Source organism: Chiloscyllium plagiosum, chromosome 30 (assembly GCF_004010195.1).
Source record: "Chiloscyllium plagiosum isolate BGI_BamShark_2017 chromosome 30, ASM401019v2, whole genome shotgun sequence".
Lineage (NCBI taxonomy): Eukaryota > Metazoa > Chordata > Chondrichthyes > Orectolobiformes > Hemiscylliidae > Chiloscyllium > Chiloscyllium plagiosum.
Window position 1 is genome coordinate 18700214 of NC_057739.1, and position 21445 is coordinate 18721658.

At 37.2% G+C, this 21445-nt stretch overlaps 1 protein-coding gene and 1 long non-coding RNA gene across 11 annotated transcripts in view; one reads left to right on the plus strand and one right to left on the minus strand.

Annotated features, from left to right (window-relative positions):
• LOC122564768 (probable voltage-dependent N-type calcium channel subunit alpha-1B) overlaps nt 1–21445 on the minus strand; it is a 594873-nt gene that overhangs the window by 66006 nt on the left and 507422 nt on the right. For 6 of the 10 annotated variants that reach the window (XM_043719974.1, XM_043719968.1, XM_043719971.1 and 3 more), the window contains 5 exons: nt 20546–20629; nt 15654–15659; nt 9519–9635; nt 7486–7551; nt 2369–2460 (listed from right to left, as the gene is read on the minus strand). In XM_043719974.1, coding sequence (XP_043575909.1) covers nt 2369–2460; nt 7486–7551; nt 9519–9635; nt 15654–15659; nt 20546–20629 — 365 coding nt within the window. The remainder of the gene's footprint in view (nt 1–2368; nt 2461–7485; nt 7552–9518; nt 9636–15653; nt 15660–20545; nt 20630–21445) is intronic. The other 4 variants (XM_043719969.1, XM_043719970.1, XM_043719966.1 and 1 more) reach the window with 1 other exon arrangement.
• Nucleotides 9572–16274, plus strand: LOC122564770. The gene is made up of 4 exons (XR_006315996.1): nt 9572–9658; nt 9921–9974; nt 14812–14926; nt 15393–16274. It is a non-coding gene; the product is annotated as an uncharacterized LOC122564770 (long non-coding RNA).

The following is a 21445-nucleotide window of genomic DNA, read 5'->3' on the forward strand; positions in this document are numbered from 1 at the left end:
GCATTACCATAGACAATGCACCAGTTAATGATGACTGAGTGTTAATTGCCAAGCTTTGCTTGTAATTGAATCTAGGGAGGTTGACTTGGGTTGACGAAGGTAGTGTACCGAGAAGTCAACCAGCTAGCATTTACTGCAAGCTACATGTGCTAATGCAAAAAGATCCTGAAGACCATGTACATAAGCTACTCCTGTTACAAGACAGCAAAATAAGAGACAGCCAGTTTCTGTTCTGGAACATTTGTTCTGGAAGGCAGTACCAGTAGGCAGGGCTGCTGCTATGTCTGTTCACCCCCACCTCCCTCTGACCCCCAGTATTCACCTTCAGTGGATTATTCACATCAGATATATTCAGCAGTGCCATTTTCTTCTATTGCTCTGTGACATCAGGTCACAATAGAGCACTGTTTTTGTGCCATCTGGTGTGATGTTCATAATAAACATGATCTTCAGAAATTATTTAATGAAGTATAAGAGTTCCTGCACTTTATACATAGTCAACATAGCGGTATCGGTTACAAAGGCAAGGAAGGTACAGTAAACTTTTGTGAAGCCTTGGTACGGCCTCAGCTGGAGTATTGTGTCCAATTCTGAGATCCACACTTTAGGAAGGAGATGAAGGCATCAGAGAGAATTCAGAAATATTTATAAAAATGGTTTCAGTGATGAGGAACTTCAGTTGTGACGACAGTTTAGAGTAACTGGAGCTATTTGTGTTTGAGATGAGCTCACTGAAAGAAATTTGATAGAAATATTCAATATTATGATGGGGGCCTGAACAGTGTAGATACTCAGAAAATGTTTCAATTGGCAGAAGGGTCAACAACTACAAAGTACTAATTTAAGATGATTAGCAAAACAACGAAAGGCAACATGAGGAAAATCATCTTTTCACAGTGAGTGATTACAATCTGGAATTCAAGCTTTAGAGTGTGGAGAATGAGTTGTGGCTTTCAAAAGGGAATTGAATAGTTGTCTGAACAGAAAAAAGAAACTAGCTGGACTACTGGGAAGACATAGGGTTTATGGAGCTAGCTGAACCAACCTTACAAATGTAATGGGCATGACAAGCCAAGTGACCTTTTTCTTTGCTGTAACCATTCTATGACTCTACATGATCCCTGTAAAGCTATATACGCAGTTATTGAGTTTCCCTCCAATTTGTCCATCTAGTGTGACAAGTCATAGTTCATTCTCCGTCTGTTATTTGTTAATTTAGGATTCTCAGATCTCTGTCCTCATTTCCACCCTGTCACTTTTCTAACAGCTAAATCCCACAGCTTCCCCAATACAGTGCTGAAAATGGTATCAAATCTCCTTCTCAACTGAAATTACATTTCCTTCAATTTTGCAAGATATAATTTCTTCAAGACTCTCTTAAGTCCAAGTGACAGCTATCGATTCTAACTCATTAGCCAGATGATATCATTGACTTCACTATCTCCTTTGACTTAAAGAAAAGTGGCCTCCTGTGCTCTGTCTCCCACGCCTCACCACATCTTACCATTGTGGAAACCTGAAATCACTGAAATCTTCTGTTTAACCACATTCTTCACCAGAAGCTCAAATGTCTAGAACTCCACCTTTACTAGCATTTCCTTCTTAAGCTTTTCTGTTTCTGAAAACCAAAGGGTGGCACGATGGCTCAGTGGTTAGCACTGCTGCCTCACAGTACTTGGGACCTGGGTTTGAGTTCACTCTCATGCAACTGTCTGTGCAGTGTTTGCACATTCTCCCCATGTCTTTGCGGGTTTCCTCTGGGTGCTTTGGTTTCCTCCCATATCCAAAGGTGTGCAGATTAGGTGCACTGGCCATGCTAAATTGCCATTAGTGTTCAGGGATGTGCAGACTAGATGGATTAGCCATGGGAAATGCAGAGTTATAGAATAGCTTACAAGGATGGCTTAGGCTTTGAGTGGGATGCTCTTTGCAGCATCAGTGTGGATTAGATGGGCTGAATGGCCTACTTCTACAGTGTAGGGAGTCTATGACACTATTAAAATGCCTTATCCTGAACTGCTTTGTAGCTTTTAGTCTTTTCAGCCTTTGTGGTAGTTTGTAATCTGGGGCTTGGACTCACAATTTAAAAAACATTGATATCATGTTCAATGTAATAGTTACTGCATTTACTCAAATAAAGATCATTGCGCTCAGATGTTAAAAACCATGACTGGAAATGATTAGATGGAGAAAAGCATTGAGAAAATCCAAAGCATATATTCTGAGAACAATCGATTGGAATCAATCCCGAAACTTGTAATGTCACAATATTTGTCACTATAGTCATAGCTTGTGTTAGCACAGGATCATTTGCATTGCAAAACTTATGGGTTTTTTTAGAAAAAAAACACATTTTCTGTTATTTTACCTGAATAAGAGCATTAGGGCTTGTAAGAAAGTCCTAAAATTGTTGTGGCGATTAATCGCACTGTCATCATCTAGTGCAATGTTGCCAAATACCTTGAAAAGAGAAAACAAAGTGTTACAGTTTATGTTTTAGCAACTGTTATTTGCCCATACTTAATGTTCCAATAGTCACTGAAAAACCTGTGGCAAAGAGCTATTTTACATATTATATCATGAGCTGATTCTGAACAAATTGAAACTAATTTTAAATAATGAAAGTCAATCTTCTGATTCCACTTTGTTACTTGAATTACAAAGTTAACCTTAAATGTATAACAATTGTCACACTGTTTAATTTTACAACTAAAAATAACAAAATTTAACCCATAAAGATGTAACATCTAATTGAGTCAACAAAGGCATTCACAAGATTTATTTTAATATTTCGTGGACATTGGTTTACTGCTTTAAATGGTAATTGGCAATGATTATATCTGGGATCAGATTGATATTATGTTGGACCATTTCAAGACAAGTACAAAAGAACTAATAGTTGTGCTGAACTAACAACGTTACAGCCAGATAGATTCAGTAAGGAGTATCTTACATCAGGATGTGATGTAAACTTTGACATTTCTCTTTTATTGCAATGGATAGGTTTTGTAGACAAACCAAGCAATTGTAGCTAATTGCAATCAGACTTGCACGTTTTCGATTCATGCACTGCAATGGGAAGATTCACTGAAATTATTGAACTAATGTGGAAGCCAGTTATTTAAGCCCTTCCTGAATAATGTTGATGAATTTATTTGGAGATTCTACTCATGTAATGCATGGGTGAGTTGTTAAATTGAGCTCGAGCTGCCTGCACAAATGAACTGTAGAGAAGACACTCAGGTGGACTTGAGAGATTACTCCAGGAGTTCAGTTACCATTCAGACCAAGACAATTAATATCATTAAAACTGTTCAATTCATCATTTCATCCATTACTTTTTGGGAGGCTCTCCTGTGCACAGATTGGTCACCTTTTTTTGTCTGAAATTAAGGGCTTTGGAAGACCCTGAGGATATGGTATAGGTGCAAATACTTATTCTATAGGACCTATTCTCTGACAGACGAGGCGTTGGAATGTGGGATTAGAATTGGTGGCTAATTTATTCAGCCGCACAGATATCGTGGGCTGAATGGGCTCACTTTGTTCTAGAAAGTTTCAGGACATTTATAATGAGCTGGTTCATTATAAATGAATATTTGTTGATGAGTAACAGGAAAATAGTTAATCAAATAATTAATAATTTCGCTAATATAATGCATTTTAATTGTCTCAAGTGTCTGACCAAATTAAATGTGTCATTTGTAGGTTGGGTAATTTGAGGAATCGTTACGAATCAGGAGCAGAAAAAACTCCTTCCTATTCTTTAAAGAATGCTGTTGGATCTCAGACACTGAACTAATCTATCATGTCATGCAGACTCCAACTGGAGTAAGACTGCAACTCATTCTTTGTATTTTACTAAGGTTTCAGTCAAGATCCTGCAGACAAACATTGGAATGTTTGGGACTTAGATGAAATGCAGTGAGTGGAACCACTATTTATTGATGATTGAGTAACATTGGAAATTGCTGAAACAAATAGAAATTTTCATCGTGGACTGATCAGAACATTCTGCAAGAATACCAATGCAGGAGAAAAAAAAAGTTTATACTTTATGAGAAGATGGTCTGATTGATTAGCAAGAAGACTCTGTTTAGTAATGGCAGTCCCATGGTGAATACAACTATTAATGATGATTGACAGTAAACATCTAGGTTTTGTTTAAATTGTAAATCAGGCAGGGTGAATCTGATTGATTAGTGCACTGACCTGAAAAATAAACCATCTAGTCACCTGAATGAAAGCAACATACAACGGATACTGGAAATCTGAAACAAACAGAGAGAACGCTGGAGATCCTGAACAGTCAGGGCAGCATTTGTGGAAATAAAGTTAACGTTTCAAGAATGGTTTGACTACCCGGTAGATTTCTCCAGCATTCACTGGATTTGTTTCACCAAAGTCAGCCTTTTTGGTGATTTGAAACAGGCGTGGTGCTCTAAATGTTTCTTTTGTTAGCAAAGGACAAGGCCCTGTGTGTTAACATTTTGAGCTTCCATTACACATGAGCGCAACGAGCAATCCTAAATTGGTTGGAGTCATAGAGGTAGACAACACTGAAACTTCAATTCAACTCATCCATGCTGACCAGATATCTTAAATTAATCATTTGTCAGCACTTGGCCCATATCCCTCTAAGCTGTTCATATTCATATACTCATCCAGATGCCTTTTAAGTATTGTTATTGTACCAGGCTGCAGCACTTCCTTTGGCAGCTTATTCTATACACACACCATCCACTCTATGAAAACGTTTCCCTTTAGGACTCTTTTATATCTTTTTCTTCTCATCTTAAACCTATACCCTCTAGGCTGGAAAAAGACCTAGTCTATTTATGCTATTCATGCCCTCATGATTTTATTAAACTCTGTAAGGTTGACCCTCAACTTCTGATGTTTTAGGGAAAAAACACCAGTCTATTCAGCCTCTCCCTATAGCTCAAACCCTCTGACACCAGCAACATCCTTCTAAATCTTTTCTGTACTTTTTCAAGTTTAACAATACCTTTTCTATAGAAAGGAGACCAGAATTGAATGCAGTATTTCAAAAGTGGACTAACCAATGATCTGTACAGCCATAACATGACATCCCAACTCCTATACTCAATGCACTGACCAATAAAGGCAAGTGTACCCTGTCTACCTGTGACTCCACCTTCAAGGAACTGTAATCTTGCATCCCAAAGTCTCCTGTTCAGCACACTCCCCAGGTCTTTATTATTAAGTGTATGTCAGTGTCAATGTTAATTCCTTACATACTCAGGATTATCAAGCAAATGCTGTCTAATTGTAGATTACGTCTAATGTTAAAAGTTGTGTTGCAAATTCTGCCAGTGCAGCTCATTGTAAATGGCTAGTCTATCAATTTTTGTGTTTCACTGAACGGTCATGCTGTTTTATATTATTGGCTTGTCTTCGAGATGTACATTGTATATACCAGGCATCACAATGGCACTGAAATTCATATACCATATACTCATTTGTGCGATAGGCAGAACTTCCTTTTGCCTTGACAGCAGCACGGTATTAGTGGTGAAACCCATTAACATGGTTACTACATAAAAGCAGGGTGAAACAGCTAGTTTCACTTGCTGCTCAAATATTTGAGATATCTTACTATTCCATGACAATCTGAGGTAGACTGGGCAAATTTCAGGACAAAGAGAGACCACATTAGGGCCTTTATAAGTTTATGGGTAGCCATTATCCCACAGCACAGCTTTGATGTGCTATATTTCAGCACCGAGTTTGCACAGTGAACAAATGGCATGGACCTACTTATGAGGTTGTTCTTAAGGATAATTTTAGATGTACCCAGAACATATATTCACCAGTGAAAGTCGGTTTGTGATAGACAGTATTAGAGAATTCCTAGGTCATTTTCTCAATCAGAACAATGGGGAATGGGAGCTCATTTGACTGTTTCACTCCGCACCTTCATCTACCTATTGCATTTCCAGGCTCCTTCCCCTCAACCCCACCCTCCTCCCATTTATCTCTCAGCCCCCTTGGCCACCTCCCCCCATTCCTGATGAATGGCTCATGCTCAAAACGTCAACTCTCCTGCTCCTCAAATGCTGCCTGACTAGCTGTGCTTTTCCAGCACCACACTTTTTGATTCTGATCTCCAGCATCTGCAATCCTCACTTTCTCCAAAGTCAAGGAATGGCTTAAGTCACTCTGAAAACAGTCCAGTCCCTTCAGTTTACCCTCGAAAGCTAAATATCCCAAAGGTTTGAATAACAGGTAAAACTAGCTGTTCTATGCTGCTACAATGCAGTAACAATATGAAAGGTGTTCACCACAAACAAAATGCTGCTTTCCAGCCAAAAAGATGGACTGCCTACATCAGAAATGAGTGATGTGATTTTCAGTGTTGGCGTGATGCCAGGTAGATAGGCTGTAATCACTAAGACTCACAGATTATGTCAAACAGCATGTCCCTTTGCCTGTTCACATCAAGCAAGTTAGTAACTACACCCAACTAAGCCACAATTGAAAAGCTTGCAATATAGTGTCTAACCCTAAGTGTGATTCTGCAATTGAAGAATATTTGCGAGATAATCTTAACATGTGAAGAATTATGCTGACGCTCAATTAAGGATTATCAGTCAGGGTCACAGTATAGTGCACTTGCGTGTATTGCTTACTGTATATATACTCAATACCCTGTTCTTTCCAAACAGAAAGAACATGGAGGCACACTGTGCTTATATCACCTCAGCAAAATAGGTGACAGTCATTCACTGTTTCATTTCTCAGGCAATGTCCTGACTAATCAGATTCAAGTTGTCTACTTTAAAATTTGAACAAAGCCCAGCAGTTAACTGTCAATCAGCATTAATGGAAACATTTTCTATGGCAGTGTCTTCTACCAATCAGAGTTCACTTGCCAATCAACCAGCACTCATCACTCATGATAATGCAAATGCTGGTTTTACACTTGAATTGGAATTTGTGCAGAATATCATGATGGATACAAGATGAAAATCTTTAACAAAATGAGTTTTTTCAACTCTACTCATGGTCAGTACTACCAACTAATTAAATGTTATGATCTACAGAATGAAAATTTAAATCTCACTAAAAAGAGAATTGAGCTCCAGAATTTTATCTGTTTAAACATTAATGTCATTTTACATGTTTACGAATAATATTATTACTTATATTCTTAATTACATGTATTCATCTCTATTGATTTTTAGAGATTGAGAAGTAATTTGCACTTCAACTTAAATGGTTATTGTTCAATGTAAATTAGACTTACATTTCCAAATATTAAAATTAATTCGCATTTAATTTACATATTTTACTAAATATTTCCTCTGATTAGGGAGAAGCTCTTTTGCTAATCGGTGACTATGCAATGTGGACACTGGGTGGGGTAAACATATTCAGATTTTCATTGTGTGTCAATGAGTAATTAGTCTTTTATTCAGCATGAACTGCATTAAAGCTCTTTGCAACATTAATTACACTGACCTGCATTCCAATAATGGCATAGATGAAAAACAACATAGCAATCAGGAGACAGACATAAGGTAATGCCTGCAAAAGAAACAAAGTAAGCATCTCTATACAGCAAAAAAAACTATACAGCAATCAATACAATAGGAACATTAGCATTTTATCAGAATATTGGATAAAATGCACACAGTTCTGTATCTTTATTTTATTATCCTGCTATTTATGCTCACTGGACAATTTGTTGGTTAGGTATTACAATAAATTTGAATTAATCTAAGTCTATGAAACATTCGCAAATTCTCAGAAAATAATGGGTATCAATTTGATGTAATTGTCTGGCAGATCCTTTTGTAGGATTTTGATCATATGTTTTATGGCCTTGAGTGAAATTCTTCTGGCACTCTATGAGGACAATTCATAAAGAAACATACAATTTAATGGTCATTTCTATTTTGGTCTAATCGCTACCTTTTTGAAGCCATTGTAGGATAGTAGTTCAAACCACATAGAAGCTGAAGAACTCACAAAAACAAGAAATAAACATTTATTCAGTTGAAGAGTTCTCAAACCATATGATGGCCAAATCAAACCAGCCAGGACTTTATTTAAAGCTATAAATCAACATTCTACTTGGTTTTGGTATAATGAGAGCTGTTAATGAAAGATGCATGACACAACGACTCTGTCCCTCTCAGAGCAACGTGCTTTTAGTTTTCACTGCTTTATGGAATACTTATCTGCTCTATGCACAAATACAATTACATTATGTTTTAGATTGCCTAAATTAAAAGCAAACATGCAAAAATGTCAGGTTCACTAAATAAATAACATTTCTCTTTAGTGTTGCAGTTAATGACAAGGAACTTGGCATTTTGCCTTTTATCTCATTTGAAAATATGTTTCTACCTGAGTGGGTATCAAATCTAAATCTGCGAGAGTCCAATGGGTGGAAGGATTTGACCATAGTTCGATTATTTATACACATAGTAAACTTTGTAATTAACATATTTAATTGTAAAGAGAAAACCTTAATGCCAACATTAATGTGACTTCATAGTTAGTTTTGCTGCATTGAGGGAATGCATACTGTAGGTAGATTCTAGTCTGAGTTGAAGCCATGTTCTCCTGCTAATGTCGTTTTCTGTCCCAATCTGTTCTGGAATGCGGTACCCAATGATTATAGCTGATTAATGTTTCCAATGCACAAATGAAGGTGACACAAAGACACCTACATTACTAGCAAGGACGTTCCTGGTCTTGGGGGGAATGGGCTGAAACATGGGGGAACAATGTAGAAAACTGCATCAAATGACACCCAGATATTTCTGTTACGGTGGAAAATTCTGAGTTATGAATGGTGTAGACAGCCAACTTAATTAATGTCCCTGTGAAGGGAATTTTTACCAACTCACTGAAATATTGCTGGCAACCTCAGGCAAGGGGCTGTAGATGTCCTCTCAATCCCCGAACTTCCTCAGCAGTGCTCATCTTTTCTGGTGGAGCTGCTAAATCTCTAGAAGTGCTGGCCATTTCAAGTGCCCCATCTACCATCCTATGTATAACCTGCCAGCTGATGTTTTAAAATCATAATCTAAATGAACTGTCATTTTGTTCAGCTTGGTTTAAGACAAAACAGTGAACTCTACATGACCAGCCATTATTGCACTCATTAACTGAATCAGTCTGAAGTGCTAGCTCAAAAGTCAAGCTCTGCACATTAACATCAATGGGATGAAGTTTTGGCAGATTTTCTGCTCAATTAACAACTGTCTTCGGTGATCATTTGTGCCCACTGCAGGGATAAAACTGCAACTAATAACCAGAAGGTGGCAGAATTACACCATAAAACTCAGGTCCACTGAACACAACATGAAAATACAAGTAATTAACCTTGTTAACTACAATTACTAAGCAATAGAACAGCTCTTCTATTGATCCAAACTTAAAGCTGCCCTTATATGGGTTTTAATGCTTCCTGTTTTAGATTATCTGGGTCCAGGCTACATTTTCAGTTTGTTTCAGTTCAGTTATGATGTTCTGAGACGCACCTTAAAAGACTGCACAAACGTCCAGAGCAAAATACGAATGGTATATCCCTGACGGAGGAGCTTGATAAGACGTGCTGCTCTGAACAACCGCAGGAAGCTGAGATTGATAAAGTTATTCTGGTGAAAGCAAAGAATTCAGGGTACGGTAATTGTCAGCAACCAGAAACCTCTCAGTATAGCAGTGGAGTTCGCACTGCAATGAATTTTTTTAAAAGAAGCACTCATAATGTTGTATTTCACTTGTCACATCTATTCCTCATTTGAAATATGTGAATTTAACAATAATTGAATATTTTTCAGAGGTTCATTATAAACAAATAAACAACTGGATTGAAAACATTTATCTTGTATCGAAATACTTTACTGATCACAATTTGAATTGAACTTCTTTTTCCAATTAAGGTCACCAAGGGACAACGTTGGCAGCATTTATCAGGATGAGAAAATTTACACCAGGTACAATAATATTACTGCAAAACAAAAAGAGAAATATGGATGGAGAACAAACGTTGAACATATTCCTGTCAAGAGAAATGTAATTTTAATTTACAAATGCACATTAAACTTTCAATAATATAATTAATGTAATCTTAGGTCATAATTACATTTTAACCTCTGGTTTTGGAAGACATTTTTTTGTCACTTATTAATAACAACACTAATATTAGACCTCGTTTCATCTTCCAACCTTTCCTTGGAATACACAAAAAGCCAAAGTGTTTGATTTGTGAAAGATGAATGTTTGTAGATAATTTGTATTTATTGAACCTCTGAAAATTAAGTTATCATTTAAAACATAGATTATTTGAAAGCATTGCAGAAAATGAATGGTGCAAGGTTAAAACATTTCTGCTTAACTCTTTAAACACTCCATTGCTATTCTTATGCTGAGGATGATGCAGGTCATTAATGTGGCAATTGTGGAAAGTCCGAACATATTGTGAATTCCAGATTTGCAATCCAACAGGGTCACAGTGGCGTTCTGAATCCATGATATCAAACAGTGTTGCCCTAAATTATGCAAAAGACTGAACTTTAAGAGAAATTAGAGTTACTGACAATGTTGCAGTTTCTAATTAGATTGCAGACTTCAACTGATAGAGCAAGTGACTGTTCCAATTCCACCTGCATTGGAGGTGGTTGCTGGAAGGAAAAACAGGAATGTCCTTTGCAAAACAAAAATGGCATGGGACTGGCATGAGAATAAGAATCTACCATCTGCAAGCATCAGCACTCCACAGCCTCTAGTTCCCATTTCTCAAATGGTTAGTTTTCACTGGATTGGCACGGGATTTGCTAATCATCTTCATGAAACATTTTAACATATGCTCTTCTTCATCATTCTGTTTTTTGGAAGGGACTTAAAGATGTATTTAGAATTTGCATTCATGAAATGTGGCACACAGATGGAGGCCGTTTGGCCTGACTGCAATGGGTGCAAAACCGACTCACACGAATATTACATGACTGGCAGGTTTCAGTTATAAAGAGAGGTTGAATAGCTGGGACGTTTTCCCCCTGGATCACAGAAGGTTGAGGGGTGACCTTACAGGTTTACAAAATCATGAGGGGCATGGATAGTGTGAATAGACAAGATATTTTCCGCAAGTTAGGGGAGTTCATAACTAGAGGACATAAGGTTTAGTTTGAGAGGGGAAAAATTTAAAAGAGACTTAAGGGGCAACTTTTTCACACAGAAGGTTGTGTTTGTGTGGAATGACCTGCCAGACGAAGTACAATTACAACATTTAAAATATATTTGGAGGGTACATGAATAGGAAGAGTTTAGAAGGATATGGGGTCAAATGTAGGCAAATGGGACTAATTCACTTTCGAAAATCTGGTCAGTACGGACGAGTTGGGCTAAAAGACCTGGTTCGGTGCTGTCTAACTCTATGATTCTGGCTCTTGAAGAGAACTAGCCATTCAATTACAGTTTAGAGGTCTACGCCACAGAAAAAGGACCTTTGGCCCATCAGTCTGTGCCGATCAAAACAAGCACCTAATTAAATCTGCTATGTTAATGAATTTGTGGAAAATACAGTTGAACACTATCACCATAATAGTTGGATCTGTTAATGGACTTGCACATTTTAGTTGTGTTATTAACACGAATATACATAAAGTTAAAGATTTTCCTAGAAAATCTTCCTGAGACCATCCTTCTTGACAGTAAAATGAATTGATCGCGAACAGCAATATTCTTTTTCAGGATTGGGAGTGTTTAAAATGTCTCAGCATTGGACCAACCAGTCATCTGCAAATAGCAATGTTAAACTCTGAAGCATTTTCGAGAGTGTTCCTCTTGAGTTATTTTTATAACAACCTGTAAATATCAGAATCCATCCAATGGAATACCCAACTCATTAAACAGATTGAACTCCATTGCTTAAAAGTGAATGATAATCATCAAACGTACAAAATTGGTTAAAATGAACTCAGATATACACTCAGATATTAGATCTTATACAGAAGTCCATGCTACACGTACTGGACTTATTCACCTGGTTATCAGACATTGAGCCCACAGGCAAATTATTTAATGCCAAAAAGATGATGTAGTTCAAATGTAATTAAGCATATATTTAAAAAATAAACATATGCATGAAGCATTTGTGAGATAGTAGCAGTCAGTTTTAAGCATGCATGCAATATTAACCCATTCCTGCCCAGTTGGAGAAAATTCCAAGCTTTGGTTGTGATCAACAACTGGACTATTCCCAAGGTAAAAGCACCAGGAGTAGCTATAATAGTCATACTGCCAGCTAGGTTCTGCAGGTTCCTCTAAGGAAACAAGCACCTGAATAATTCTTTCATATGATCTTGAGTATTGAATTTGACACATCTTGTTTTTCTTGATCAGCAATCAGTGATAGGCTCACTATCCAAGAACTGATTTTATTTTTGAACAAGGAGGTAATCAGAAACAAATTATTTGGCTGATACGTGAGGAACACGTTTGAATTGATGAATTCATTAATCAAGTACATTAAAGAAACTGATGGTTGTCAGTTTGGGCCACTACTACAAGAGCCCAGAAAAGACTGACTGGAAATTGAATTGTAAAACAAAGCAATGAAGCTAAGATCCAGGCCAGAATCTTGTTTTTTTTCCTGAAAAACCAGGACATTACTTAATTGCTATGGAATTTGTTAAAAGTTTACTTGCTTTCTCACAACCTGTGTTAGACTCCACCTAAACAATTATTTCTCAATCAGAAACTAAAGCTTGGCCAAACCAAATACAAAAGAATTTGCAACTAAATGCCTTCCCCTTAATGAGAGGACTCTGAACTCACATATTTTCTTCAATCTGACAACACTATTTTGATCCACGTAAAACTTCTAATGTTATTTAAGATTTGAATGATGAGTTTAAAATGTTAACTGGACATTTAGTTCTGAAAAGTTGCAACTTGTTTCAAATTCTACAGTGAGACAAATTACAGAAATCAATCCATTCCAAGCCAATGGCTGGTCTCAATTCAATTAGTGGTTGTTTTTAATTATTGTTTAGAGTGCAGACATTGGGCCTTCAACATTTAGCAGGCATTTGTATTTTTCTTTCTTCTGCTCTATTCCCTGTAAGTTGTTACATATCAGGAGTTGATTTGAAATGGCAGATTAAATTTTACCTAAGGTGCTTTTAATTACAACTTGCTTCTTTGGAAATAAGTTTGGGTTTGGCATGCATGTTCCTTTTCAATGTCTGTGCCCAGAGCTGGCTTGTCACTCAACTATCAATATTTGGGGTTGTTAACTGAAAGAATAAGGAAACATGTGATGAAAGAATGCACCAAGTTTCCATTTTCTCTGCCCTTGTCTTTCTACAAACTTTATTTTCTTTGGGAGAGAGAAAGAGAGTCTATGAAAAAAAAAGGTTGGTTCTAATTCTGCAGTGGATCAATGATTAAATATACTCACAGACTCTGTCTTAGTGGAATTGGAGAAAGGGGAAACCACAGTGAAGTATTTGGAAGTGACATTACGTTTTCTCATCAACAGAATGATAGACTGTAACAGTTCAGTACATTCTTAAGGATCAGAAAACTGGAGAGTCATAGAGTCCTGATATCAGGATCTTTAACAGTAACACACAAATTAATTTCCTAACTCAATGCTTGAGTGGGGAATAGCTTTCTTGACATTTGCATTTGGGAATATTAAATATAATTATGCATTCAGAGAAATGTGTGACTGGAATAAAACTGGTATCTAATGGTTACAGCTGACTTAACACTAATTTTACTAAATGTCAATTGTGTTAATCACCCCATTAGAGACAAGAAAATACTGTCACTTGTGGAAGAAAATAGCATTATCAAATACTGGCCCAGAAGATAAGTCTGATTAGCATTGAGGATGTTAGATTGTGTGGTGGGCATGGGAGGAGTGGATGGTTTGGTATTCTCACCAAAATGTCAGGAAGACACACCAGTCCTTCCATTTTTAAATCAGCAGGGAGTCAAAGAGTGGTTTCATAATGATCTCTGATCCCTCTTAGGAAAATTGATCATGTAATTACTAAGTATGGGCCCTACAGCAAAGCCCCAACATCTTTGAGAAACCAGATATGTTGTTGGTGACTGAGGCTTTACAGGATTTCTGAGGTCATTGACTGTTCCATCAGAGGCCTAAAGAATCACTGCAAAGTCAACTTATATTTCTTTACCTCAAGAATACTGCCATCTTTAGGTGAAAGGAGCTCAAAGGTAGATTGTCTCTTTATGGAGCACATTGAGAAACACCCAAGAACTTGTTATTCTTAAAGCAAACTTGAGATCCAACAAACTCATAACGCATTTGCTATTGCCTATCAGTTCCTATGTCTGGAGTCCCTGGTTGGATTGTTATTGGAATTTCTAAAGAACTCCTGCTGTTTTGAAATGTGATTTGATCTTTCATTAAAGATCTGAACTCCATTCTGGGCTTTCTTCCAAAATAGAGAGGGGAATTACATATCTTGCCAGCATGACCCTCGGCACTTTCTCTTTGACATAAACAGGAGTTAATTTGATGATAGTACAAATCTTAGGGTGCACAGTTCTGCCTCAGTAGGGCCATCCCTTTGGCAGATATTAATAGTGACTTGTGCTTTTGAGATACAATAGCAGAGGAGCTTATATTGCTTCCCTTGCTATTTTAGTTTTTCTCTGTTTTATACACTATTTTTCCCTTTGGCAAAGCTGCAAACTGAACAGCTGTGAATAAAAATATAGTGTTATGGATTTTTTTTTGAGATTTCCTCTCTAATTGAAATCAGGTTGATCAATATTTCTGACATGTTATTGCAGATGATATTGGACTTGATCTGAATTGAGCTAACCTGCTGATGGAAAATGCCAACAAAAACCCATTCCAAATCATCATTGCAATTCAAAAAGCTAATTTAGGCCAGATTTGAAGCAGGTAGGTCATTTAAATGTTTTCTCCTCTCCCATCCGTGTTTCTCCAATGTTTTGGAGCAGACCTTTTTCAATAGCCAAACCTGATAAATACCATTGGGGGGGATCTTCCTGGGAAGACTAATTCAGCTCCCAATCAAACAATCAAAGTGAACAAGTGAAGCAAAAGTTTTCTGAGTTCAGTGAGTGGCTCTCCACCAGAGCAATTCCTCCAACCTAGTTATAACTTTGCAAAATTTACAATAAAAAAAGTTTATTTCTAATTCTATAGAATTACATCAAGAGATTATTATTATTGTTGGTAAAAGTAAATTAAAGCAGGTTTAACTGCAAAGCTGAAGAACATACTTATACTATCTTCTGTTTTTTCTTTCCTCAGTATCTTTCCTATATTCCTTTTCATTTCAGTTATTTCCTCCTTTTTGTTTTAAACCAGAGACTATTATTAAAGTTCAACCATATTGTTTCAGGTTACACTTCAAACTCTCCTCGATAGATTATAAAGGTTGTGTACTCCCAAAGTCTGTCATCAGCGTGGCAAAAGGAAAACAGGTTTGGGCCGAATAAACTGCTACAGTGAATACCACACACTCCTGCACATCAGATCACAGCAGCAGCAGAAAGAAAAAGCTTCACCTCTGCCATTTTTCATGCACCAATTAACCAGAAAAGCAAATTATAAAGCAAACCGATTCCAATCAAACAAGAGTTCTTAAATTGATGAAACCAACCCGTTGCTACATGTTGATGTTGTTCATGGATGATTGATGTTGGCAGGATGCAAAGAAAGGTTGTGGTGTTTTTTGGGAGGGAGCAGCAGGTGTACAACATACAGACGAATACATGGGTTTTCATATTGTGTGTTGATTGAATGGCGTGATTCAGCAGGACCGTTGGAGAAAATAAGGAACAAAAACAAGAGGAAATGAGAAATCAGATGAGCAAAATCAAACTCACTTTTAAAAAAAAAAGACATCACTTCAATCATATTACAGTCCAGCAAATCAGTGTTAGAACTCATGACCTGCACAGTGATGCTGAAAAGGACTACCTTGGAGTAAATCAGAATGTGGGGTCATTGCAGATTTACCAGAAAATAAAAACCAATACACAAATAAGGAGCGACAATTTTTAGTCAACTAGTCACCAATTGAATAGCAATTTTATAATCGAATAACCATGTGACATGTAACACAAAAGATCTAAAAATTCTATGTTGCCACCAGCTTTTAATAAATGACAGCAATTTAAGCACATCATTTTTTGTTACAAGGAATAGCTTACTTGTTATTTATTTCTTACTTAGGTATTTAGAACTTTTTTAATGCATTGAATGCCACCTTAAATCAATAATTTTTATTTCAACACAATCACCTTCTGAAGAATATATTTTTACTTTACAATTATTGGATCGTACATTTTACTGATGGAAAGTTTCATTCAATGGCATCAGAGATTGGGATGGAGGTGCTGTGCCCAGTTTGTCAGTGTTTAACTTTAAACACTCGCATCAAAGCTCAACACTGGAGAACTTGCGAACTCGAAGCTCAGAGTCCTTTTTTTCAACCACCTTTCCACTTCATGAAGTATGTCTCCTGACACAATTCCCATAAAATTTACTCTGCACTAAGCTTAATTGTTACAATTTTATTAATGCAAAACTAAAGGGCAGGTGGAAACCCACATCACAAACAAGTTCCATGGGGCAGTGTGATCCAGAGTGTTCTACTGGAAACCTATGTGCAAAGACCATCAGGGGACAAAAGCATCAGCCTTGACAGTGATGCCACCACAGTTAAATAGCAGTAATCACTGCCCAGGGTCAAATATAACTGGAGTTCAAAGATGTGCAGGTTAGGTGAATTGGCTATTCTAAGTTGCCCGTAGTTTTAAGTGGATTAGTCAGGTGTAAATGTAGGGGAATGGGTCTGGGTGGGTTGCTCTTCGGAGGGTCGGTGTGGACTTGTTGGGCCGAAGGGCCTGTTTCCACACTGTAGGTAATCTAATTTAATCTAATCTAATCTAAATAATAAATTGCACATTGTATGTGATCTTGTAGGCCTACTGATGCTGAAGAATTGTAGCCCAGCTCTAGTCAGCAGCTTCAGAAGAGGAAGGGAAATTTTTTTTTAGTTCAAAGTTGACGTGGCTATAAACTTAATAGAAAGTAAAAGAAGACAACCTCACTTTAACCTGTGCCCACTAACTGCTAGAAATGAATGATTATTCAAAGTAATCCTGAATTGTCGCTCCTAAAGGAATATACTGACACAAATAAAAATTACAACTGCATGAATACAAATGCATTGTTTATTGATTTGAACAAAAGAATAAACAATACAAGCTGTAGGTGGATAGGATGTATAGTAATTAGAAATGATTCTGGCAGAAGTGCCATTTTAATGCATCTAATAAGAAACCTTGTAATAATTTAATCACACACATATCAGCCAGATGGGTCGCCTGGTGTACATCTGTCACATTCTCCAGCATTTCCAGGAAACCCCTTTTTTCCCTCAGGAAAGCTCAATTTAATATCACATAATAGTTTGTGTCATATTTCATGCATTTTTATTTGAAACTTAAATGTCTGAATATGAATGTTTGTATTTTAACTTGCTAATGCTAAGAAAGTAAGTGCAGTAGTGGAAATTAACACCCAGAGCAAAATGTACTTCTATTAAATGGCGGCATGGTGGTTCAGTGGTTAGCAAAGCTGCCTCACAGCACCAGGGACTCAGGGTCGATTCCAGCATTGGGTCACTGTCTGTGTGGAGTTTGCACATTCTCCACATGTATGTGTGGGTTTCCTTCGGGTGTGCTGGTTTCCTCCCACAGTCCAAAGATGTACAGGTCAGGTGAATTGGCCACGCTAAATTGCCCGTAGTTTTTGCTGCATTAGTCAGAGGGAAATGGGTCTGGGTGGGTTACTCTTCGGAGGTTAGGTGTGGACTTGTTGGGCCGAAGGGCCTGTTTCCACACTGTAGGGAACCTAGCCTAAACAGCTGGTAAGACAATATCTGGAACTGATGGCCTCCATCCACGATATAAAGCACCCATCTCTTTCAGGTTTTGTCTATGTGTATATGCATAGGCATTGAACTGTGCACATTTGCAGAAATCCTGTCTCCTTTTCCTTTGGATTCTTACTTGGCATTTTCCCCTCCATCTTTTCTGCCCAATGTCTTGTGTCTTCTTAGTGGACATTTCAGGCAGCTATGCAGGCTATAATCCATAAAATGTTTCATAAAGGGGCTGACACTTTAGTATTTCCTCTTGAGGGAATGCTGAAAAAAAAATCTGCCAGGTCATTAAGGAATATGTAATCTTAAATTTGTTGCTTTTGGGAATAAATGATAGTTTTTTATCTGCTTAATGTAGTCTCATAGAAATCTCAGCCTTCTCAAGTTGGGAACCTCAAGTAAGTTCTTAGGTGTAACATGCAAAGAAATCAAGTCAGTTGTGAAATCAAATTGTGTGAAGCAAGTCTTCCATATTTTTATGAGAAATTATTGGTGTTAAAAAGATTGAAATGACCTTTTTCTTGTTGTTTACAAAATTAGAGCAGTTATCACCACCATTTAAAACATCACTAACATAACCTTACAGTGGTGTCGATGGTAGCCATGATGTGGAGGTGCCAGTGTTGGACTGGGGTAGACAAAGTTAAAAATCACACAACACAAGGTTAGAGTCCAACAGGTTTATGGAGCACTGCTCCAAAGGCTTCTATTTTCAAATAAACCTGTTGGACTATAACCTGGTGTTGTGTGATTTATAACCTTTTAGGGCAGATCAACTCAAAAGCTCCATAACTTAGGATTTAGGGGGCTCACTAATGTCAAGACGTTATCAAGCAAGATCACAAGAAAAGTACAAATGATGAAAGAAAGCAACCTACTCCTGGAGGTCAACCACCAGGGTGATTTTGCTATTCTTCATATCATTTCATCGCTTTGAAGCAGTAATTGTACGCTGTCATTGTTAGATTGAACACAGCTCAAGAAACTTTAGAATTCAGGACTAACTGAGTGCAATTCAGAACTTGGCTGGCATTTCTGGACAGATCCCAGTTGGCATTCTGGGACAAAAGAAATGATGCCAATGAATATTGACCTGTTTATATAAACATACTGACAAAACCTCATGGCTGATACTAAATAAATAGGTCTCTGGTGAGTCCATAGCCAGGTACAGCTCATTACAAAGTTGCATTGACATGAAAGCTAAGATTTATTTGTGGCAAGTGCATTTTACTGGAAGCACTCCATTTGTACTTTTCCCCCAAAAGCATCTGTAATTTCAGTTGGAGTTGCTGAAAGCTACTTTAAAAAAATATGATTTTTTTTATATTTAACAAGAGCAACAATATATTAGTTTGTTGTTCACATTGAAAAGGTGACAGTCACCACAGGCAAGCTACAAAAAAGACCTCTTCCTTAAAACAAGGATTGATGTTCAACCCCAGAGAAAAGTGAAAGAATAATAATTAATGTTGAAAAGTTTAATGGATAAACATCAAAAGTGATTCCATCATCATTATTTTAACAAACAGTCCATGTAAAAAAAAAACAAGCTTAGTTAAAATAGTAAGCAAAGAACCATACTAAGTTTGTGATTGTTAATACCACCATTAATAATCTCTAACATGTAATTTTCCATCTTTCTTGGCATTAGTTTTGTTATGGAGATGAAGAGTAGCCATGCAGTGGGTTAGAATATCATCAACATTAAACACATTTAAAGTTGTTTCTGGGCACTAACTTCTATTGTTTGGAGACAGCATGAAGTACATTTCCAATGTTCCAAACTGAATATCTTTATAAAATCCTTTTATACCATTTCAACTCCCTATCACAGTTTCAGATGAAGAAGGCAAATTAAGTACTACCTAAAGCCAAAATGTGGGAGACCTTGAGCTGTGGACTCTTGGTGAGGCTGATACCAGGCTGAAAGTGCCCGAGCTGGTATCAGTGACAAAATGGGACTTCAACCTGCTGCCATCTGGCAGGCTGGATCCAATCCCAGTTTTCAGGAGCAAAATATTGTTTTACTTGTTTCATTTCATTTTTCCCCCCACAATCTGGTGCCTTCAGAGACTGGAGTGGTCAAGAGAGTGTTGACTGCAACACATCGAATCAATACAGTTCAACATCATGCTCATTAAATAGGAAGCTGCTGGGGGAAGTGGGGGCTGGGGAATGTGTGGTTGATTATGGAGAGGGAGAAGAATTTGGAGAAGTAATGAACCAGAAGAAAGCCACATCACGTTCTCCCCGTTCAATTTGCCACCCCGTGGCACCCCAATTATTAGTTGAAAAATGCCTGGAAAGTACATTTGCAATGACAACTATCTGAAACAACTTTCATAACATTTCCAGAGCCCAAATCATCATCCCATATAAAGAATTTCTGTTGCAGTGTAAATAAAGGAATTCAACAAATCCTCATCATATCAATTTAAATTAAGCAAACTGGTCAATTTGGAGTCTAACTATTGTTCCAAAATAAAAATTCAAATGCAGATTATGTAAGAATCCAGTTCAACATCACATTGCACCTCAAATATTGGAGAGAAAACTGATTTTAAAATGATATCTTGATTTAGGGGTGATACACTTACCGCCAGCTCAGTGACTAAAATATCAGTAATACTTCCCAATACAGTTACAAAGTCAAACACATTCCATGCATCGCGGAAGTAGTTCTAAATCAAACAAAACAAAAAGGGAAAATCAAGATCAGATTGCCATCAGATTGGGTGTTCATCTTTGTGGTCATTCAGATAATGTTGCAAGATTGTCTGTGAAACTAAGCTATCTTGTTATTTCAGCTCCACTTCCCGTAGTATAAATGTTAAATAATCCAAAGGATACTTTGTGGCAAAGTGCAATAATGCCAACAGGAGGCAGTCTGATGCCGTGGTGTCTGCAGTGCAAACATTTTCACAGCCTCATTGGACAAACCTGAGACATTTGTACTAAAGCTTTGGGACAGGCAGCTGTGTGTCAAAAGACAATTTAACAAAATGCAAGAGAGTGTACTTCTCTGTATGGATTCTGGGACACATACAGATTTCCAGTTTTTCAAGGAAGATTATAACACAGAATTTTACCACTGAAATTTGGTCATTTGCACTTTTGTTGCTTCAGGCCAATCTCAGACAAGTACATAGATCATTGATACCCTTAGAAGACGATGTACCTGATCAGTGTTGCATGTGCACCTTGCCTTTAAGAAAATTCACTTTTAAAAACTCCATGTGTTGCATATTTTCAATGTGGAGACTTTGCCTTGTGGTGAGTCTGCTAATGATTTGTGAGTTGCACACAGAAATTATTTGGTTTTCTGTAATGTCTGTTTTTCAACTTACAATCTGTTTTACTGTCTGCAACTAAATTAGCAGTTAAAAAATCCCTGACGAGCAATTGACCATTAGACATTATCATTAACATGACAATCAGCATCAATTAAATAATAAGATACAAGAATTCCACTTTGATTATAATTTTAAAACTAACTG